Below are 23,670 nucleotides of genomic sequence, written 5' to 3'. Positions count from 1 at the left end.
ATTTTAACTGCTTGTCATTTTTACTGTTTTTAGAATCTTGTATTCAGTTTCCGAGTCTTGCCACATATTTTAACGTGTTCATTTTGTCAACGCCGTTTGCTATTACTAGTGTGACAATGACATTGTAAGATTAAATAATGGTATTTAAGTTGTTTTATAAAAGGGGTTATTAGTTATATGATTTTAATGGATTTGGAAATCCAAATAAAAGTTATGTGTTATTCAATCATTGATTTTAAAATATTTATCAAAATTAGGTGTTATTGATTCTATGATTGACAAATACTTGTTAAAATCTCATGTTATTCATTTAATGATTTGTTTTTGGATTTCAAAATCCACAATATGTTTAAATAGATTTGAAAGGATTTGAAAGTGTAAATTAGAAGGGTTCAAATCCAAGGATAAAACATGTTATTTCAAAATTCATGTGTTTTGATTTCTAAAACTTACAATTTCATATGGATTTAGAAATCACATGTCCAATGACAACCCCTAAGCTTTTTTTTTTATTAATTTCTAAGGGCATATCCACTAAGACATGTTAATTCAGAGAGTTTAAAAAAAAAATCATATATATAAAAGTAAGGTTTCACTCTCTCCTTATTGGTCCACTTGGCAATGCAATTTTAACAAAAAAAATATTTATATTAAAACACAAATTTAAAAACAATTAATCTTTTACATTTAACTCACATAATATAAAACTGAAATCATATAAATTCTCCCTATAAATTATGCATTAAATTTATTTCTCCACTAAGTTGTATTAATCAATTGTATTAAAACAAAATAATAAATTAGAATTGTAACTCTTATTTTTCTAAATGTAATTTTTCATCATTTTTCTTCCTATAAATACTCATTATCTTATTCTCTATCACTGTTTCATTCTCTCATCTTCTTCCACTACTCTCAAATCTTTTTTTNCAAATCTTTTTTTTTTTTTTTGTTTTGTGTTTTTTTGTTATTGTTGTTGTATGGGTTATAAAAAATCAAATCAAATATCATTATAAAAGCTTAGTTTTAGAGTTTGTATGATATTTATATCTTATATATATTTTTTTAATATGTTAAAAGGTTTATCTCCATTGTCTATTTTATATTAACATCTTATAAGTCATTATTTTCATATTTTCTTACAATATTCACCACACAATAAGATCGTTAAGTTGAAATGATCCATATCTAATTATCTATTATATCTCCGGTTATATCACATATTCATGTATCATTTTTAATAATTTATAAAGATCAATATAATATTTAAAGATCAATATAATTATCCATTTATAAAGTCTATTTTGTTTTATAAAGTCTATCAACTCTATTTATAAAGACTATTTTGTTTTGTGATCCAATTGATAAATCTGCAAAGATAAATATAATATTTTTTTTTAATGATTTGAGGTTTTTGATAACAAAAAGAACAGAATTAAAAAATTATTTTTGTGTGTTTAATCAAAATAAAAAATGATCCAAAAAATAAATCATATTCAACTGAAATATAAAAATAAAATATAATTTTAAAAATACCATTTAACTAAATTCTCTAAAGATGAAACCATTAGTATGAAATCTAGCACTATAAATTAAATTGATGAGTGAAAAAAAAACAAAAACAAAAAGATATAAGTTATCCTTGGGGTTTTAAATTGAGATTGAAGTTCATATAATTTTATAAGAAAACTAATTTAGTTTGTCACTTGAAAAGTAATATTTTTTTATTTTGAAATCTTATGTGTAAGTGTTGAGTTTATATCAACAAGCAACCAAATCATGTGAATTTTGATTCGGCCACTTGGTATTCTTTTTATTTTAGGTTATAAAAAAATAAAATATTTATTTATAATTAAAGGTATGTAACTCCATTTAACTCAAATGTAACTTCTATCCAATAATTGTACATTAATTCATTTCTCTTACTAACTTATTTATCTTTCAAAAGAAAATGTTTTTGGTTAAATTTTAATATTTTTTAATTATTTTGGTGGCTAAACTTATATTCATATTTTGGTTGGCTAAATTAATATATTTCTCATGTAAAATTATTGTTTATAATGTATTTCTCATTTAAAACTTTAAAGCAATATATCATATATATAAAAGTAAGGTTTTAGTGGTGCACAAAAAAAAAGTAAGGTTTTGGTCTCTCCTTATTGGTTGATTTTCATTTAGTGTTTTCTATTTTTTTTTTTTTGCTTTCTAATTGCTTTAAAAAATATTTAAGACCCAATAAACACAATACATTTAACTCACACATTAAAATAAAATTATAACTGAAAATAAAATAAATTATGCATTAATCATATTCTACCACTCAATTTTATTCAAACACAATAAATTACTATTGTAACTCCATAATTCTAAATGTAACTTCCATTATTTCTTATCATATAAATATGCATTCTCTCAATCTCTCATTCTCTCATATTGACATTCTTTTACGATCTCATTTTCACATTCTCTCATTCTCTTCTACAATACTTCAAATCATTTTTCGTTTTTTTAATTTATTTTTTGATTTCTTATTTTTGTCGTATGGTTGTAAAAAATAAATGAAATATCATTATAAATTTTTAATGCTAAATTTTAATTTTAGAGACTACATGATATATATTTTACATTGTTCTTATTTTAAAAGATTCATCTCCATTATCTAATTTGGATTATTATCTTATAAGTAATCATTTTCTCCTTCTCTCCCACCAATATCAAATATTGTTATATCTCATATGTGTTGTAAGAGTTTGATTCTATATTTTAATTTAGAAAGTATTATATTTTTTTTACATTGTTCTATTTTTTAAAGATTCATCTCATGTATCTAATTTGGATTATCATCTTATAGTAATCATTCTCTCCTCCTCTCCCACCAATATCAAATATTGTTATATCTCATATGTGTTGTAACTTGTAAGAGTTTGATTCTATATTTTAATTTAGGAAGTATTATATATATTTAACATTGTTTTCAATTTTTATTTTATTTATATAAAAATTAAATATTTATTTTTATATTTGATGCCTTTCTAATCTATTCATATTTATTTTTTAAATTTGCATAGTTAAATTTAAATTCACATATGTTGGTTTTAACAAAAAAAATCAACTTTATTTGAGAATTAGATGTTCATATTCATTTTTAAACGATCAATGTGTAACATAATATATATAAGCATTTTGTCTTGCAATCACAAGTTCCATTTCTATTGTTTAACTTCATGGTCAAACTATAATATATGTTTTCCTATTTGTAGGAACAACAACATACTTATTTAATATATTTAAAAGAGCAGATGATTAATTGAAATAAATATTTCTCCAAATTTTATAATTCAATCAGTGTGAGTGTACTTATTACTTTGAAAAACCTTTACATTGAAGTTCATAAAACCATATAAGAAACTAAAATACTATGTCACTTCAAATTTGGAAGGAAACACTTGATATTCCTTCTTAAAAAAGTCAAGACACATATAAAAATTTATTAATATTTAACTCACTTTAAAGGCATAAAAGGTCATTTAACTCAAACATAACTTCTATCTAATATTCCATACATTCCTCCAACAAATAAAAAAAATAGATATCTATGTTCAAGATTATATTTAAATATTACAGAATTTTTTAGTTAGCTAAACTTATAGTCACATATATACAATATATATACATAAGAAATTATATTACTTATTAACACCATAATTCGACCCATTATTTGCTTAACTCAAAATTGATTTCAAAGCCAGCTAAAGAAAAACAGAAACGATCTTATTGATATTAGACCAAAACATGGGCATACAAACATAATCACTTACACGGAAGACAATTATTTTTAAAAAATAATTTATTATTGCAACATCAACGTATGAAGGGTTTACATAAGCACTTTATTAGAAAATCTAAAATACAATAAATGTATTGGGAACAATATCAGTCAATGATAAGATTGGATCCTCAAAAGCAAAAAACAACATCCTCATAATTCATAAAAAAAATAAATGCCACAATTGTACATATCTAAACAAAATGGTATAAACATATAGTATATAAATACAAGTGACTTCAAAGCTTGTATATGCCTAGTTAAAACGAAATAATACAAAAGAAAAAACGAAAAAGACCAAAAAAAACAAGAAAGTGTCAACTACATCACACAACCCACGCGTTGCGTGGAGAAACACCTAGTATAATAATGAAAGAGAAGAAAAAAAAACGAAATGTTTCTCCTACTAAATAAACATATGTCAGTTTTTTAATAGTTATTATTAATAAAATATAATATATATATATATATAATCAATAAGCATAAATAATATTTTTTCTTTTTTTTCTAAAGAAACATTACTATGTTGCTCTGTTGGATTTGCTCTAAGTCCTCGTTTATATAATAAATGGTTGTTTAATATGATTAATACTTGGCTAAAACTTTGATTTAATTTTTTTGGATATGAATCTGATGATGTGTTGATGTAAGAACTCAACAATATAGATAGTACATAAGTTTTTGGGGATAAGATCGGAACTGATCATTTATTAACATAGAACTGAAGAAAGAATTTACGGAAAATGACAATTCAAGCACTAAGTACAGTAAATATGATTACTAAATGCTCTTCTCTCTTTCATTGTCAAGATCCCGGATCTCGTGTCTTGATAATGACCTCTGATATTTATGACCTGAAGTCCTGAAATCTGAAGGATCTTCTATTTGGGCCTCTACAAATGTTTGGTGGAAGCTTATATTCAACATGATGTACAAAATCTTTAGATCGTTACGATAATGGTAATTGCATTAGTTTATGGGGGTATTAAGATTCCTGAATCACGTAATCATTAGTAATCTCCTTTATGTAGTTGTATTATAGTATTACGAAAGATATGATGATACTGAATGTCACTGTCACATGTAGTTGACGACCCATTCTTGATCTAAAAGATAACAAAGCAAAAAGGAGGAGCTCAATTTTGTATAATACTTCTATTTTTTCATCTATATACGGTATATATAACTTATGAATCTCACTATGTGTTCTTTATTAAAGAACTAGATAAGGGCCTCTACGATGTGCAGATTTAAAAATTGTTGAAAAAAATAAATCTTAAACTTTAAACAGTTTTTTGAAAATATATAAAGAGATTTTATTTCCTAAAGTAAATATAGAAATAATTTATAATAGAGAATATTTATATTTACCTTCATATATTTATTTATATTTACATATTTTTAGTATATTATAAAAATTATTACAATAATCTAAAGCCTAATTATATGCCACTAAAACTTTTGCCAAATACTCCAAATTACAAATATTATTATTGTCAAATTTCAAAAATGTTTCGCAAAATATTTGACATGCAACTAATTCATCAAAGCAACAATTAATAAGTAACCACATATAATTTTACTTTATGTTTTTCCATTAAAAATATGTTTTTATACCCAAAATTATTTTATTTTTAAAGTATGCTTTTTATCACCACCTATAAAATGTCTTCTAAACAAAATAAACAAATTTTATGTTGATTTACTTTTATTTTGGCATAAGTATAGTTATTATAATTACTAAAATTGTTTTGTGACATAATTTCTTTAACCATGAAGTTTTTTTTACTCCAAAGATATTTTGGATGAACAACCCGATAAAGTTGAGAAATTGAAAGAAACTTCATATAATATAATAAAAATAAAAATTTGAAAATTATCATCAGGACGGTATATATATAACTCATATATATAAAATAGAAACTTTATGTACAATCCAAAACGTGACATATGTTATAATCATGTTAAGGATCAACGACCTATTTACTCCTTAGAAATATCCAATTGTACCAAAACAACTTAATTAAAGCTATGATCTTGTCTTAGATATTCTCGAATCATAAATTCTCAACTTATTTTTACCCAAATCAAAAGTTCTCATATATTTCTCTATATACCTTGTTTAAACGGTTTACGAACTTAATCCGATAGAAAACAACATAAATCCGATTTGAAACCAACTTTAAAATGGTATAACGTTCCAACTTCCCAAATTTGAAAGCACTTCTCAATTACTCGATCAAGCAGCTCTTGTTTCAGTACCAGAATCATCAACATTATTCAGAAAAGACAACTCTAAATTTTGAGCAAAAACATCAACGACCGACTTATAATGCTACTATATAAACATGTTATTTTCTTAATTAGTTGTCCTAATATGTTTCAAAATAAAAATAACCTTTGACACAACTTAGGTTATTCTTTTTTAATTTGTTATTCACTATTTATTTATTAATAATAATATACATGCTTAGTAAATTACTATTTTTCTTATACATGTCAAAATCTTATTGAGTAAACATGTATAATATAAGTAACGTACAATGGAAAATAGATTAGTTTTGGTAATTTTCTTTTTTGATTTAAATATTTTTTTAGATATAAACATGTAAATTTTATTATGATTTGATGTTATTTTCTTAATTAGCTGTTTTGAAAAATAATAATTTTTTGACACGTGTCAACATCCCATCAATGTACTTGACACGTGTCATGATCATGTTAATGACTAATTTGAAAACTCAACTTTATATAATAGATTTTTGTTCAGACTCCAATTCAAGTTTTTTCGTAAGACTGCCAATTAGTTCTTCACGATTTTCGTTTTCTTCGCATGTGCCTTCACAAATCTTGTTGCAGTACTCAGTGTCTCTGAAATTGGCTAACCATAGAGACATAAAATTTATCTTTTTTTTAGTGCAAACAAAGACATAAAATTTATTGTGTTAGGTTATATAGTATAATTATACGACCAAAAATGTATGACATATAGTATATTTATTTTACCATGTAGTGGTTGAGAATCTTTGTAACATTGAAACTTGGCACATAGTATATTTATCTTACTTGTTTTATTTTTAATATAATAAGATTACAATTCTTTTATGCTTTGTTTTACTAATCTTAAAAACTATGATTTTAAATCGTTAAAATTGACACTTGTCACGATCTGATGAATTACTAACTTTGATCTCTAATCGCTAAAATTGACACTAGTCACGATCTGGCGAGTTTTTTTACTTTAATCTCTAATCGTTAAAATTAACACGTGTCAAGATCTAGTGAGTTACTAACTTTGAGAACCAAGTTTATATAATATGATCTTTGATTTTGTAAGGAAGCTTATGTAATTGGAACTGAGTTAAAGAGAAAACAAATATCTCATTATCTAGCTTTATTAACCTCTATATGTTCTTTATCAAGTAATCTTTTGATTTTTTTTTTAATAGTTGGGTAATTAGGGAATCTTGAATCTAACTGGAACTGAAATTAACAAGAAGCGAATTACACATTAGCTCGCAAACAAAGTCTGGTCCCCAGTTAATCCAGTTGACATGGTAATGGTTGTAGATTTACTACAAATGGATGTGTCGACTCTGACTTGATTTGCGTAGACAAAAAAATAATAATGTAAAATTACAGTCGTTACAATCTCTTAATTCGTAAAGATGATAAGAAACTATAAGCTAACAAACGAAATAAGAAGTAGGAGTAGCGTTAACTTGTAAACCATATCACAGCTTTTGTATATTGTAAAACATCACTGTCTCTTCTTTGTATTATTGAACCGGCATTTCAGCAAGTGCTCAAGCCCTCACGCTTAGGGAAACTTAAAGGAGCTTACGAGGGTGAAAATAATACAATATTGATGGGAAAATCTCGACGTAATCTAACTAATTAGCCCAAATTAAGTTTTGTTTCCACTAATTACAACGGTCGAAACTAAAGTGTTAAAATTAGGAGATGAGAAGCTTCCTCCTAAAGTGGTGAGTGTGTGTGACTATGTTCTGTCTTCTGGCCATGCCTAAACCCTAACATGTATTGCTTGGTTTCGATTTCAATTTAATGTAGCTATTTTGAGATGGTGGATATTCTGACCTAATCATATAAGCTATATAACAAAATCTCATTTTACGGAAACATTTATTTAATGTAGCCCTTTTGAGATGGTGATGTTTGTACATTGGCATGGAGTTGTCAACTTATGTGATACATATATAGTCACATAGACTGGAACAGAAATATCGTAGGATATATTGACGGTAAATTTGAAAATCTTTTCGTCATATGATAAAATGGATTGCTATAATATCGCAACCCCATATGTCTTACTCGGTTGCGAACGTCGTTGGCTGTGAGTACATTTTGTATGCAAACTATAAACAAAACTAGGATATAAATATGGAACTTGGTTACCTGATTATTTATTTATCTAATCTTTAATAATAAAAATTGATAGAAGATTATTTCATCAGTCAGTCGCCTTTCTATTTCATCATGAAAATTATATTGGCAATGAAAATAAGATTTATTTATAAAATAATATATAAAATTTTAAAGAAAGAAAATTGATAAAATATATAGTAAAACCAGATTTGTTACCATCTTTCTCCTGCTATATACAATACATTGCTGTATACAGCTCATGCATAAAAAGTTTTTCCAAAAGAGTTGCACATAGAGTCCACATATATGGTTAAACATATTAAGAAAAAAAGCTACTTAAAGATAAGATTATAAGAAAATCAAGAGATGTGGTGGTGAATGGATAAACAATTAATTTAAAGATAAGCTTGGTAACGAGACCATTCATACTCATTGGTAAACAGTTACTGTAATAATTAGTATTGATTTTCTCGTTTTTATACTATTAATTGTCAATATACAAAGAGACATGCAAAATCTCATTTTTTCTTCTCCTTCATGACCATACATGTCGGATAACTTGTAAGATTGCAGAATCACCCCCACATGTTGTAGTACTATAAATAAGCCCAAGCATTTCCTCTATCCCTCATCATCATCAACACTTCATCTTTCACTAATCATCCTGAGTCCTCTCAATCACTTCCAGCCTTCAAAATGAGCGCTGGACTAATGGCTTTCTCAAACCTTCCTTCTTACAAGAAGTCCAACGAGAAATTCAATTTCAGTATCAGCAGGGAATTGCTTCTCAACCCAAACGATGTTTTAGTGGGAGAGATGATTGGAGAAGGAGGCTACTCCATCTTCTACAAAGGATTGTATGTTCCATCTCTCTCTTATTTTTATAATGATAAATTTAACACTAATCCATTTTATTAAAAGTTATCACTTATTTCATATGTTCTTTATAATGATTTTATAGGCTCAGAAACCGTTTTCCCGTTGCTGTGAAGATAATGCAACCAAGTGACAAAAAGAAGTTTCAAATTGAAGTTCTGTTACCATCCAAGATGAGGGATGCCAACATTATGAAGGTAAAAAATGAGTAATTTATTAGTTATATATAATTGGTGTTTTATCATTATTATAGTGAGAAATTAAACATGGTTTTTGGTGATGGTATAGTTTGTTGGAGCTTGCATAGAGCCGCAACTGGTGATAGTTACCGAAGTCATGGAAGTCGACACTCTTCAGAGGATCATGTGGAGTTCTCAGCCGAAACCTCTTGATCTATACGGTATTATACTTGAATGTTGCTGGGCACATGACTCGGACGCACGTCCTGAGACCAAGGAAATTAGGCTCTTGTTGACAATCCTGTTAAGAGTTTCGACCTCAGATGTTAGTATCGATGAGGATTCGGTGAAAAAACCAAAGGAGAAGAAGAAGAAGAAGAAAGTACTGGTGAAGATGATGCGTCCTTTCGTTAAGATGTTTAGGGCTTGTTACAAGGCATGATCATGTTATTGTGTTTTCCATAAAAATAATAGAAAGGGGTTACTCTTCCTTCGTTGTTGTTTTTATCCTCCTTGGTTTTTTCTTGTTGTAATAAGATTTTTCTTTTAAGAAAAATCAATTTGATTCTCATTCTTCTTTTCATGGACATTTCAACTATTTTTCTTTACAGAAAATATATTTTTGTGGTCACCATATATAAGCTGGATAAATCACAAGTTGATATTGGTAAAATTTAACATTTTTCATTAGAATTAATAACCATATATTAAATAACAAAAGATTGTTCAAGGTACTCAATTGTCAACAAAGGAAGAAGCACACAATCCTTTGTTATACAATGGAGTACCTTTTAACAATCCTTTGCTAAGATTTTATTTCAGAACATCTTTCCTCGCTCACTCAAAGGAAGAAGCCATTCCAAGCGCCTTGTTATGTATTCTTTTTCTTGAAAGATAGCTAAAATTACAACTCAACATTTATCGCTGATGCAAATGATTTTTAGATGATGGATTTTATTTTTATTTTTTGCATAGGGTCAAAGACCAAGCTTTAGGAATATATATCGAGGAAATGTCTCTATCCTAAGTATATCACTCAAATGTGAGTTCTGACTTTAAGGGATTACTATTGTGATCTTAACCTTGAAACCAATATTAAGTAGTAGATCATTTGATGGTGTGATTGGATGGTGCTTTAGAGTCGGTAGAGAGTAAAAAAAAACAAAAAAAGGCCTAATCTAAAGAAGGCACTAAGCTTTGCTTTGGATATTTCTCGAGCCATGGAGTTTTTGCACTCAAATGGCATCATTCACCGTGATTTAAATCCAAGTAAATATGTAGAATTTCATAGATTTAATGATCTTGCATATATAATAACCTTCCATTGTTGACAAAGTTCTGAAGGAAAATTTATATTCGCATATTTCTACTTGCAGTTGTGATGTCTCACTATTACTTACAGTTAGGGTTTAGGGTTAGGCTTTATATTTCTTAATTAATGTTTAAATTTTAATACTTCTAATTTACCTAATTTTTATTAGAGTTACAACAAGTTTTTTTTATCCAGATTACTAAAATTTTTATCATTCTGAGCCTTACAAATATACCATAGAATCCAAAGATAAATATTCGCCGAAGAAATCTGCTGGAATCTCCAAACAAATAATCCATGTTTGCATCTTCGGATTTGTCGGAAACGGGGATAAAGCCCAAACCTGTCTCGCCGGAGGACACTCAAACAGAGCATGATTGATTGTCTCTTGAGAACAGCCACCAAGCGCACACTTGATATCACAGCTTATTCTACGTTTCCGAAGATTAGTTGTTGTTACTACGCAACCAGTGATTACCTGCCACAAGAAATGCCAATATTTGGAGCGCACCAGAATTGCCAAACAAAGGCTTGTAATGGAGCTATATTTGGGCCAAAAGCTTTCAGAGCAGAGGGAGAAACCTGATGCTGCCATAAAGCATTATACCCAGATTTAATCATATAGAGACCTTTGTCAAATGCCAATCTAGCCTATTCGATGAGTTTGGACTACATAGAAGTAAAGCATAAATGATGGCAACATCCTCCGGTGCAAAAGTGGCCGAAAGCAAAGCCAAATTCCACGAATTTGAAGTCATGTCAACGAAGGTTTTAACTCTAAGCGCAAGATCGAAAGACGGTCCCGAACGCAATGTTGGTCTCGAGAGTTGAGCTGGAATCTATGGATCATACCAAAATGAGATGGAATCACCAGATCCTATCTGTTTAATAAGTTCTTTCTTTACCAAAGAGCGAGCAGACTCCATACTCCTCCATCCATAAGATGAGGAGTAAGATTTAATTGGATTCAACGGATCAGAATGCCTATAATAGCGAGCAAATAGTGAATCTGGGACTATAAATAATCTCCAAAACTGTTTAGCCAACAAAGCAGTGTATCCAAACATCGAAAACCCAATCCCTATTCAGCTTACTACACTACAAGAAAACACGTCTTTTGCGATGGACAAATATATCGTGAATCCCTCGCAAATCGACAAAAGCGAGAAATTTGCGAGGAAAGTCCGTTCCTCGCAAATCGCGTCTCGCAAATCGGTCAACGTTGCAATTCCCTCGCAACTTTTGCGAGGAAATGTTGTCCCTCGCAAATCCCACGCATTTTGCGAGGAACTATTTTTCTAGCAACATCCTAGCAATTTTGTATCTAGTAAATCCCTCGCAAATTTGCGATGCTTTTGCAATTAAAATTTCCGTTGCAAATTATAATAACGGTGCAAATTGTAAAAAAAATTAGAATTTTCATTTTGGTAAGCTTCATTAAATTAAACCTGTAATTAAAATTAAACCTGTAATTATAATTAAACCTTATACTTAAGCAAATTAATGCTGTAATTAGAAGTACTAAGTTTACAATAACAAAACATAATAACCGATTTTGTTCTACACAAAAAATAGTTATGAGAGGATAAAGAGTACTAAGTACTAAGTTTACAAAACAAGTTCATCAGTGTTTACTGTCCGGTGGTTCCATCTCCGGTGGTTCCATCTCCAGTGGTTCCATCTCCGGTGGCAGGTCTGGCCGGTGAATCTTCTCGGCGAAATCTAGCAGCAAACTCTGGATCTTTAGATGCAAGATAATCAAAGTATGCATCATAACTATGCATCTTCTCTGAATTTTCTTGCATCTTTTGTGCATTGGCCTGTAGTTGAGTTGCCTGAGTTGCAAGAACAGCTTCGGCAGCAGCAAGCTTCGCAGCTAGAACAAGTGGATCTTCAGAAGGAGGAGGCGGTTGAACAATCTGAGCTGAAGATGCTTCTGCTTGCATGTTACCAACACCATATATCCGGTTCTTTTTCTTCGGAGCAACCTGCCAACAAAACATATAGACACCATAAGTATTTACACAAACACAAACATTAACATAAACAATGAAGCATGTTTTACCTCGGCATAAATTTGGTTCTTCACAATTAGTGATAACCCACCAGAAGCACTACTCTCCATGTTATCCGCTGATATTAGGGAAGACTCAGCTTCAGCTATCTTTGATGACACTTCATTGAACACCTTCTCAGACAGTCCATCAACAAACGACCCATCATGTTTCCTATGAGTATCTTCTAGTACTCACAGGAAATCAGGTAGTGGCTCACCAGTACTCTCAGACTAAAAACAGAGAAATCAAACAACTATATTACTATATTGTATATATGATATGATTAATGAACTTGTGTTAAACATAGATACTTACAAGCTTTCGTGCTCGGGCTTTAAAAGAGGTCTGACCAGAACGGTGCTTATGTATTCCGGTGCCATCAGGATCACTATAGCGAGCATTACGGCTATTGATACTCTTTGCTTCTGATTTTGGTTCACACCAAAAGTTGACCAAGCCATCCCATACAGTAGGATCAAGCCACCGCGGCATTGCGTCATTACCTTTCTTCCTCCACTTACCCTTCCACCGAGACACTTGATCACTCATCCGGGTCTTCAACTTCTTTTCAAACTCAGCTCTAACTCTTCCATTGATGGACGCATCCCAATTATATGTTTGCTTGTAAAGACATAAAATGAATCAGAAACAGAATCAGAACCAAATTCGAATGATAAACACACAAAATCTGTAATTTAAACACAACAACAATTTGTAACTTACCGCAAAAGTTTCAAACCACCGGTTTACAACCGGACCTGGTGTTTGGGTCCAATTGGCATGAGCTGACTTGAAATCTCTTTCAAAAATGGCCCGGACAGTAGCAGCAACCGAAGAATCCTGGTCAAACCTACAAAACATAAGATAAAAGGAATTAGGATCATTGAAAATACAAAACATAAAGATAAACTATATGTTAGATACATAACATTCTCACCAAATAGTACCCGGAGGTCGCTTAGGATCCAGTTTTGGTAAGCCAGCACGCCCGGGACTTGCAAGTAACTCTTCCAAAGTGAAAAACACTTGAGAGGCACTTGCACCGTTGACACACGACGTTGATTGCTGAGGAGGAGGATCATTTTGCTGAGGAGGATCATTTTGCTGAGGAGGAAGATCATTTTGCACCGGTGAGGTACCTTGAGAAGAGGCGGTAGAATGTAGCCTTTGAGCAGAGCCAGTAGAGCGTACCCCTCGAGAAGGGACGGGAGGAGATAATCCTTGTGAAGATATGAACCTTGTGTAATGGTTTTGGTTGACAGATCCGTTTTGGTCTCGAGAAGACATCTGAGAAGAGAAGGAGAACATGTAAAAATCATTACCCTAAAATCATTACCCTAAATTAAAAACAAAAATTAAAACCCCTAAAATCGAATCGAAACCCTAATCCTAAAATTAAATCCCCAAAATCGTTACCCTAAACCCAAAATTAAATCCCCAAAATTGAAACCCTAAACCCAAAATTAAATCCCCAAAATCGAAACCCTAATCCCAAAATTAAATCCCCAAAATTCGAAACCCTAAAATCGAATTAAAAACCTAATCGAATCATAACCCTAAACCCCAAAATGAATCCCCAATTTCGAAACCCTAATTTAGAAGGGGAGAGGAGGAGACTTACCAGCAAAGAGAGAAGAGATCGAGTCGGAGATTAACCGGACAAGAGATTCAGAGGAAAAGAGAGAAGAGGAGGAGTTAGGGTTCGAGAAGGGTTAACCGGACCTGAGAGAAGAGGAGCAGACTCACCGGAAAAGACAGAAGAGATCGGAGAAGAGAGAAGAAGGGTTCGAGAAGGGTTTCTCTTTTGGTTGCGGATTAGTCGAGGTTTGAGCTTCGCTCAAACTAGGTTTTCCAATTATATATAAAAACACTGCGTCGCAAATCCCTCGCAAATATTGCTAGGGATTAGCTATGGTCCCTCGCAAATCCCTAGCAAGCATATAAAAATATGTAATTAATATTTCCAGAATTTGCGAGATAATTGCAAGAGTCCCTCGCAAATCCCTCGCAAAGTCTTTAGGGTTTAGGATTTGCAATTTTCATTAGTGCCCTCTCTTTGATTATAAATCTTGAATGATATCAATTTAATAATTATTAGTAATGTAATTAGTCTTAAAGGTTAAGGTTCAAGGGTTTAGGGTTGTTATTTGCGAGGGAATTGCTATGTATTGAGTTTTTTGCAATGGATTTGCGACGAATTTGCTATGGCTCTAACAAATCAGTCGCAAATTTATCGCAAACCTTGAATATCTAATTTGCAAAAACCATCAAAATAATTGTAACAAATTAGTCAAATTAACTTTCAAGTATATTATAAGGTCCAATGGTGTCATCAGACTCTTTTCTATCATCAAACTTTCCAAAATTGTCCAAATTTGCATCTTACTCTAAACATGATGATGTTCTACATTATATCACATATATGTTCATTACATTGAGACAAATATTTGCCAAATTGTCCAATTCTCTAACAATTTTCTGTACCACTGCTATCTTTGATTAATAGTTTTGGATTCATCTTTTTTAATCATTAATAGTAATGTAATAAGTCTTTAGGGTTTAGGGTTTAGGGTTAAGGGTTTAAAGTTTCTATTTGCGAGGGAATTGCTATGTTTTGTTTTGTTTGCGATGGATTTGCGACGAATTTGCTATGGCTCTAGCAAATCAGTCGCAAATTTGTCGCAAATCTTGAATATCTAATTTGCAAAAACCATCAAAATAATGTTAAAAGTTAGTAAATTCACCTTATGAACACATTCAAATGTATTTCAGAATAATTCTATTAAGTTTTGTAATATTTATAAAAAAAATTATTATCCTAACTTTGCAATGGATTTGCTATGGCTTTCGCAAATCACTCGCAATTCCATAGCAAATTTGCTATGGAGTACGTTCTCGCAAAATCGTCGCAATATTGCGATGGATTTGCGAGGAAAAGGAACTTCCCAGCGAATTTGTCGTAAATGCGTCGCAATTGAGCAGCGGATTTGCGACGACTGAGTTCGTCGCAAATTTGCGAGGAATGTGCTATGGTTTTTTATTTTCTAGTAAATCCCTCGCAAATCTATCGCAAATTTGCGAGAGTTGTGTTCCGTCGCAATGTGTCCTCGCAAAAGGCTTGTTTTCTTGTAGTGCTAACACACAACTTGTCCCAAACGACCCAATGTAAATCTCGCAATTCCCTAGATGAGCTCCACCAAAAGTTAGATATCGCACTAGTAAGCTTTCGTTTGACTGTTTTCGATAGACGAAAGCAAGACATGACAAAAGTAGGGACAGATGTAGCCACCGACTTAATCATCACTATATATTGTTTGTTATTAAGGAATATTTTATTTTGTAAGGAAGCTTATGTAATTGGAACTGAGTTAAAGATCACATTATCCAACTTTACTAATATCTCTATATTCCCTGTTCTTTATCAAGGAATCTTTTGACTTTTTTTAATATGGTTAGGTAATTAGGGAATCTTAAAACTGATTGGAACTGAAATTAACACAGTAGCTCGGACGCGACAAGTTCTCTACCTCCGTTGTTTTCGTAACTATGGGACCGATTATGTTTATTTTTGTATCTCGAAGTGTGAGCATTTCAAAACGTCGATAGGTTTATGTAGTAAACGTATGGGTATCAATTATATAACCATTAATGATATGTGTTACAGTTCTTATTTATGTCGTCAGTGTGTGTTACAAATATTCAACCCCGAAAAATATCCTATAAATATAACTCTGCCAAAGTACCGACTTTGTTTATAATGCATTGTCCACTCCACCCGAATATATACGTACAGTATATGCATGTGAGTTATTTGAATATATATATCGTAAATTTTTATCTTCTCGTCTTATACATATGTAATCGACTTACTCTGTGTGAATATCGCAAACAAAGTCTGGTCCCCAATGAGATTCAGCCTATAGTTTGTTCGAACTAGTTAATCCAGTTGACATGGTAATGATTGTAGATTTACTAGCTACAAGTACTGGATGTGTCGACTTTGACTTGATTTGCGTAGAGAAAAATAATGTAAAAATACAGTCGATACAACTTACAATCTCTTAGCAAAAAAAAAAAATACAACTTACAACCTCCTAATTTCGTAAAGATGATAAGAAATTATAATCTAACAAACGAAATGAGAAGTAGGGCTAGCATTAACTTGTAAAACATAATTTCACAGCTTATGTATATTGTAAAATGCTCAAGCCCTCACGCTTAGGAAACTACGTGCTTAGGAGAGTGAAAATAATGCAATATTGATGGCCTTTTAAGTCTCAGCGATATCATACTAATAAGCCCATATTGAGTCTTGTTTGCATTACAACGGTCGAAATTAAAGTGTTAAAACTAGAAGATAAGAAGCTTCCTCCCCAAGTGGTGAGTGTGTGTTGTGTTCGGTCTTATGGCAATGCCTAAACCCTAACATGTATTTGCTTGGTTTCGATTTCAATTTTTTTTTTTCGAGTTCTACAAATGGGAACACGTATTTAAATGTAGCTCTTTTGAGATGGTGGATATTCTTACCTAATCATATAAGCTTGATCGGTAACAAAATCTCATTTTATCGAAACATTTATTTAATGTAGCTCTTTCGAGATGGTGGATGTTTATACATCGGCATGGCGTTGTGTCAACTTATGTGATACATATATAGTAGTCACATATACTGGAACCGAAATATCGTAGGATAGATTGACGGTAAGTTTGAAAATCTTTTCAATCATATGATAATATCGCAACCATATGTCTTAACTCGGTTGCGAACGTCATTGCCTGTGAGTACATTTTGTATGTAAACTAAACAAAACTAGGATACTGTGGACCTGGGTTACCTGATTATTTTATCTAATCTTTAGTAATAAACATTGATAGAAGATTATTTTATCAGTCAGTCGCGTTTCTATTTCACCATGAAAATTATTGGCAATGAAAATAAGATTTATTTATAAAAAAATATATAAAATTTTAAAGATAGGAAATTTATAAAATATATGTAATTCCAGATTTGTTACCATCTTTCTCCTGCTATATACAATACATTGCTGTATACAGCTCATGCACGAAATTTTTTCCAAAAGAGTTGCACATAGAGTCCACATATATTGTTAAACATATTAAGAAAAAAAACTACATAAAGATAAAAATCAAGAGATGTGGTGGTGAATGGATAAAACATTAATTTAAAGATAAACGAGACCATTCATACTCATCGGTAAACAGTTACTGTAATAATTAGTATTGATTTTCTCATTTTTTCATTTTTTTCTCTCCTGCATGACCATCCATTTTTAGCCAACATACATGTTGGAGTACTATAAATAAGCCCAAGCACTTCCTCTATCACTCATCATCATCAACACTTCATCTTTCACTAATCATCCTTAGTCCTCTCAATCACTTCCAGCCTTCAAAATGAGCGCTGGACTAATGGCTTTCTCAAACTACCCTTCTTACAAGAAGTCCAACGAGAAATTTAAGTTCCGTATCAGCGGGGAATTGCTTCTCAACCCAAACGATGTCTTAGTGGGAGAGATGATTGGAGAAGGAGGCCACTCCATCGTCTACAAAGGATTGTTTGTCCCATCTCTCTCTCTTATTTTTTATAATGATGAATTTAACACTAATCCGTTTAATTAAAAGTTATCACTTATTTCGTATGTTCTTTATAATGATTTTATAGGCTCAGAAACCGAGTTCCCGTTGCTGTGAAGATAATGCAACCAAGTGTAAAATCTGCTGTGAGCATTATGGACAAAAAGAAGTTTCAAAATGAAGTTCTGTTACTATCCAAGATGAGACATGCCAACATTGTGAAGGTAAAAAATTAAAAATTTATTAGTTACATATATTGGTGTTTTATCATTGTAATAGTGAGAAATTAAACATGGTTTTTGGTGATGGTATAGTTTGTTGGAGCTTGCATAGAGCCGCAACTGGTGATAGTTACCGAACTCATGGAAGGCGGCACTCTTCAGAGGTTCATGTGGAGTTCTCAGTCGAAACCTCTTGATCTAAAGAAGGCACTGACCTTTGCTTTGGATATTTCTCGAGCCATGGAGTTTTTGCACGCAAAAGGCATCATTCACCGTGATTTAAACCCAAGTAAATATGCTCCAGTTTATACATAAAATCTTGTGAATAGAGAAACAAATTTGAAATTATGGTGTGTTGGTTGGTGTAGCGAATTTGTTGGTAACCGGTGATCACAAGCATGTGAAATTGGCTGATTTTGGAATTGCTAGAGAAGAGAATAAAGATGGCATGACTTGTGAGGCTGGCACTTGTAAATGGATGGCTCCTGAGGTAATGATTCTTTTGAGCTAAATCTTTTATTTCGAAACATATAAAATGATTGATTTTTCTGTTTTTGTAACCGTAGGTAAGTAGTCGTGATGCACTTCAAGTTGAGGAGCCAAAGCACTATGATCATAAAGCGGATGTTTACAGCTTTGCTATAGTTTTTTGGGAGCTGCTTAATGGTGAAGAACCATTCCATGGCGTGCCTAACATTTGTGTTCCCCACCTTGTACAACATGTAAGGTCACAAATCAACTTATAAATCTAAAAAGGGTGAAGAATTATAAATGTTGGATTTGCTTTCCTTACAGGGTGAGAGACCAAGTCTTGCGAATACACCAGAGGAAATGATCCCCATCCTTGAATTATGCTGGGCACAAGATTCGGATGCGCGTCCTGAGTTCAAGGAAATTAGGCTCTTGTTGACAAGCCTGTTAAAAGTTTTGACCTCAGATGGTAGTACTGACACACTACTACTATCGGATGAGGAGGCTTATGACGGTGATATCGATGAGTATTCGGAGACCCCTCCTCAGAATCAAGAGCATTGTTGCAACGTGAACAAACCTAAGGAGAAGAAGAAAGTACTGGTGAAGATGATGCGTCCTTTCGTTAAGATGTTTAGGGCTTGTTACAAGCCATGATCATGTTTTTTGTCCTTTCGTTGTTTTTTTTTGTCCTCCTTGTTTTTTCTTGTTGTAATAAGATTTTTCTTTTAAGAAAAAGCAATGCAATTCTCATTCTTCTTTTCATGGACACTTCAATTCGTTTTCTTTACAGAAAATATATTCTTGTGGTCACCATATATAAGCTGAATAAATCACAAGTTGATACTGGTAAAATTTAACATTTTTCCTGAGAATTGTTAATCATATAGTAAATAACAAAAGCTTGTTAAAGGTACTCAATTGTCTACAAAGGAAGAAGTCCACAATCCTGTGTTATACAGTGGAGTACCTTTTAACAACCCTTTGCTAAGATTTTATTTCAAAACATCTTTCCTCACTCAAAGGAAGAAGTACCATTCAAAGCGCCTCGTTATGTATTCTTTTTCTTGTAAGATAGATAAAATCACAACTCAACATTTATCACTTAACATGAAGATGATTTTACATAGGACCAAGCTTTAGGAATATTGCGGAAATATCCTAAGTATATGACTCAAATGTGAGTTCTGACTTTAAGGGGATTACTATTATCTTAATAAACTTTCTCAGTAACTTCTCCTTAATTATACAATGAATATTATAACGATGAAACAGACTAAAATTGCATATAGTAATAGGTATATTTATTAAACCTTGAAACCAATATTAAGTAGATCGTTTGATGGTGTGATTGGATGAAGTTTACAGTCGGTAGAAAGTTTTTTTTTTTTAAAGGCCTAATTGTGAGTCAATCATTCTGTAGTTTTAGAAAATGAAGTCACAGCCCGAAAAGTTAAGGAAATTATATTGGCTGTGAGAATCAAGTCTTTTTCCCGTTTTACATGTTACAAGTTGGATAGAAACTGAACTCCATAGATTTTTGTTCATGAACTCTTAATTCTTATGGGAGGTGTATTTAACTTGACATTATAGGTGATTTATGTAATATTTATAAATCATATGTTATTCAATCATTGATTTAAAAAAAAAATCTCTTAAAATTAACTGTTATTGAATTAATGATTTAAAAATCTACATTTTTACTGTTATTCAAAATTGTTTATGGATTTAAATTTTAATAATTTGTAGGGATTCTTGAGGATTTGAAAGTATTTCTTTAGTTAAAAATACAGAAATCCAAATCTCATGGTTTTAGATAAGATTTGAAAGAATCTTACAATAAATCATATCAACTTCCCTAAAATCATCAAAATCATTTCAAAACTCATAAAAACTAAAATCACTTAAAATATTAAATTGAATACACTCAATTATCTACAGAAATTGAGTAAAATATATTTTTTCAATTTTAAATAAGTTTAGTTTGCATATAGGATCGACATATATAGTAACAGCTAAATAAAAAGGGGAAAAAATGTAGACATAGATGCAAAAAAAATACTTAAAAGATAAGATTATATGAATATCATGACATGTGGTGATAAACAAATGGAGAAACTTGAATTACAAAAAGAGAAAAGAATCTTTTAAGTAATAGTTTTCATTTTTCCTTCTTTCCCCTTCCAAGTTTGAATTATCAATTATTACATAACAAATAAATATTATATTTTTCTTATTTCCTCTAATCAGACTTTTGGCGTTTAGTAAAGACTAATGAAATTACATGAGTATCCATCCCCCAAACTCTACTATAAATCTATGTAACTCAAGCACTTCTCTTTCACTCTCATCTTCCTCAATCACTCATCACTTCAAATCATCAAAATGAAAGCTCAAATGTTCCAGCGAGCCCCAACAATGTCCACAGCCTGTTCGACGATGCTTTACCCGAACTATCCTTTTCTCATGTCATCGTTTGGCCGCTCAGATGACTGTTGTGAGTCCGACGAGCAATTCAATTTCACTATCAGCAAAGATTTGCTTCTAGATGCTAAGGATGTCTTGATGGGACATATGATTGGAGAAGGAGCCAAGGCCATCGTCTACAAAGGAATGTGAGTTTCACCTCTCTCTCTCTCTCTCTCTCTCTCTCTCTCTCTCTCTCTCTCTCTCTCTAGTCTTGTTAAGATTTTATTCTGTTATAAAATTGTGGAAAACAGTAAGAAATTTGGTGATTTTTCCGTTTTTTTTAGTTTTATAATTTTCATTTCAGGGTTTATTTTATTAATTATTTAATAACTGAAACAACTTTTTTCTCAGACAGTAACTTTAAGTGAATGTTTAGTGTAAAATGACATGAGGCAACCTAAAGACCAATTATATATATATATATATGTTCCACAATTTTGAGTGAATTAATTAATGTGATGTTGCATAGAAATCATTAGTGGAATCATCTTAATTAACAAAGCCCTAAGAATGGATTTTTTCTTTCTTTCTAATCACTATTATTTCATATCTCTTCTCTAATGATTTTTAGATTCAGCATATGCAGATACAAATGTACTGTGGCGGTGAAGGTAGTGCAGCCGTGTGAAACATCTGCTGTAAGCATAGAGGACAAACAACAGTTTCAAAAGGAGTTTCTGTTACTATCCTCGATGGAACATAACAACATTGTGAAGGTAAAAAATGAAAAGTATATTTATATTGGTGCTTTCAATATTAGTTGTATATATAAACTTATAGTAATGAGGAATCAATCATGGCTTTTAATAAATGTATAGTTTTTTGGAGCTTGCATAGAGCCACAATTGATGATAGTTACCGAACTCATGGAAGGCGGCAGTCTTCATAAGTTCATATTGAACTCTCGTTCGAGTCCTCCTAATCTAAAGAAGGCACTAAGCTTTGCTTTGGATATTTCTCGAGCCATGGAGTTTTTGCACTCAAATGGCATCATTCACCGTGATTTAAATCCAAGTAAATATGTTCCATTTTACAATTGATCATGTATTGTAGAATAACGAAACGAATTTAACCAACTGGTCTCTATATTTATGTAGGGAATGTGTTGGTAACAAGTGATATGGAAATGGTAAAATTGGCTGATTTTGGACTTGCAAGAGAATATACTATAGGTGGCATGACTTGTGAGGCTGGCACTTACAGATGGATGGCTCCTGAGGTAATGAACTGATTCTTTCAAGACCTAAATTTTCTTTCTGAAACATATCAATTCATAATTTTATGTTTAATATACACAGGTATGTAGCCGTGAGCCACTCAAATATGGAGAGAAGAAGCACTATCACCACAAAGTTGATGTCTACAGCTTTGCACTAATTTTTTGGGCGTTGCTCACCAATCAAATACCATTCAATGAGATGAATACGACTGCGTCTATTCTCTATTTTGTAAAACAGGTCATTTATTAAATGATACAAATTAACACTTTTAACTTATAACTGAGAGGAGATAAAAATGATGGATCATCTTAATTTCTTCTAGGGCAAGAGACCAAGCCTTAAGAATATTCCAGATGAAATTGTTCCCATCTTGGAATCTTGTTGGGCAGAAGAATCAGAGGCACGTCCTGAGTTTACAGAGATCACTATCTTATTGGAAAAATTGCTAAACGAGTTGAGCTCAGCTGGGACTAGTAATGAAACAGTAATATCAGATGAGGAATCTTATGACGTTGAGATGGGAGATTTGGATACCAATTGTTTGATTCAAAAGGGCTATCGCAGGCTAGAGAAACCTAAGGGGAAGAAGAAGAAGAAAGTGATGAGTAGGATACTTCCTTTCTTCAAGACGTTCTTTTCATCGAAGGGGTGAAATGCACTTTTTGTGTGTTTCCTATAAAGATGAAGAGAATTTTAACTTCATTTGTTGCAAAACCCAGAGAAAGTTGGTAGACTAATTAAGAAAATGATAAAACTGAAGATTTTGTCATGTGTCTGTTTTGTCTTCTTCTTCGTTGGGGGTTTTGTTACTCTTTTATTGTTGTTGTTCTTCTTGTAACCAAAAAAAAAGTAATGCATTCCCATTCTTGTTTTTCATGGAAAATTCAACTATTTATTTTACAACAGAAAACATATCTTTGTGGTTTTAGTAAAATTTAATATTTCAAATTTGAATAATAGTTATAGTAATTTTTAATAAGTGAACCATTGGTGAAATGATAACTACTCACTCTCTTTCACATAGAGTGTCATTCTGGAGAAAAAATCATTCTGGAGAA

At 31.4% G+C, this 23,670-nt stretch overlaps 3 protein-coding genes across 3 annotated transcripts; all 3 read left to right on the top strand.

Moving 5' to 3' along the window:
* LOC104791291 (probable LRR receptor-like serine/threonine-protein kinase At1g53440) lies at nt 8,797-9,774 on the top strand. The gene is made up of 3 exons (XM_010517139.2): nt 8,797-9,069; nt 9,174-9,285; nt 9,377-9,774. The coding sequence occupies exons 1-3, from the start codon at nt 8,909-8,911 to the stop codon at nt 9,707-9,709; spliced, it is 606 nt and encodes a 201-aa protein (XP_010515441.1). The 5' UTR covers nt 8,797-8,908; the 3' UTR covers nt 9,710-9,774.
* LOC104699047 (serine/threonine-protein kinase STY17-like) lies at nt 18,067-19,580 on the top strand. The gene is made up of 6 exons (XM_010414399.1): nt 18,067-18,212; nt 18,320-18,455; nt 18,546-18,741; nt 18,821-18,942; nt 19,019-19,174; nt 19,248-19,580. Exons 1-6 carry the CDS (start codon nt 18,067-18,069, stop codon nt 19,578-19,580), a joined length of 1,089 nt encoding a protein of 362 aa, XP_010412701.1.
* LOC104699046 (serine/threonine-protein kinase STY46-like) lies at nt 21,342-23,264 on the top strand. The gene is made up of 6 exons (XM_019246355.1): nt 21,342-21,538; nt 21,979-22,108; nt 22,211-22,406; nt 22,490-22,611; nt 22,691-22,849; nt 22,935-23,264. Exons 1-6 carry the CDS (start codon nt 21,342-21,344, stop codon nt 23,262-23,264), a joined length of 1,134 nt encoding a protein of 377 aa, XP_019101900.1.

This window comes from Camelina sativa, chromosome 6 (genome assembly GCF_000633955.1).
Source record: "Camelina sativa cultivar DH55 chromosome 6, Cs, whole genome shotgun sequence".
NCBI classification, from domain to species: Eukaryota; Viridiplantae; Streptophyta; class Magnoliopsida; order Brassicales; family Brassicaceae; genus Camelina; species Camelina sativa.
The sequence above is the reverse complement of the archived record's forward strand: the minus strand, read 5'-3'. Positions and strand labels throughout refer to the sequence as shown.

Excerpts from the sequence above, each read along its gene's own strand:
- LOC104699046 (XM_019246355.1), top strand. The coding sequence starts at position 21,342 with ATGTCCACAGCCTGTTCGACGATGCTTTACCCGAACTATCCTTTTCTC. Across the intron at positions 21,539-21,978 it reads GCCATCGTCTACAAAGGAAT|ATACAAATGTACTGTGGCGG; the intron begins GTGAGTTTCACC and ends CAGCATATGCAG. Across the intron at positions 22,612-22,690 it reads ACAGATGGATGGCTCCTGAG|GTATGTAGCCGTGAGCCACT; the intron begins GTAATGAACTGA and ends TAATATACACAG.
- LOC104699047 (XM_010414399.1), top strand. The coding sequence starts at position 18,067 with ATGGCTTTCTCAAACTACCCTTCTTACAAGAAGTCCAACGAGAAATTT. Across the intron at positions 18,943-19,018 it reads GTAAATGGATGGCTCCTGAG|GTAAGTAGTCGTGATGCACT; the intron begins GTAATGATTCTT and ends TTGTAACCGTAG. Across the intron at positions 19,175-19,247 it reads TTCCCCACCTTGTACAACAT|GGTGAGAGACCAAGTCTTGC; the intron begins GTAAGGTCACAA and ends CTTTCCTTACAG.
- LOC104791291 (XM_010517139.2), top strand. The coding sequence starts at position 8,909 with ATGAGCGCTGGACTAATGGCTTTCTCAAACCTTCCTTCTTACAAGAAG. Across the intron at positions 9,070-9,173 it reads TCCATCTTCTACAAAGGATT|GCTCAGAAACCGTTTTCCCG; the intron begins GTATGTTCCATC and ends ATGATTTTATAG. Across the intron at positions 9,286-9,376 it reads GGGATGCCAACATTATGAAG|TTTGTTGGAGCTTGCATAGA; the intron begins GTAAAAAATGAG and ends GTGATGGTATAG.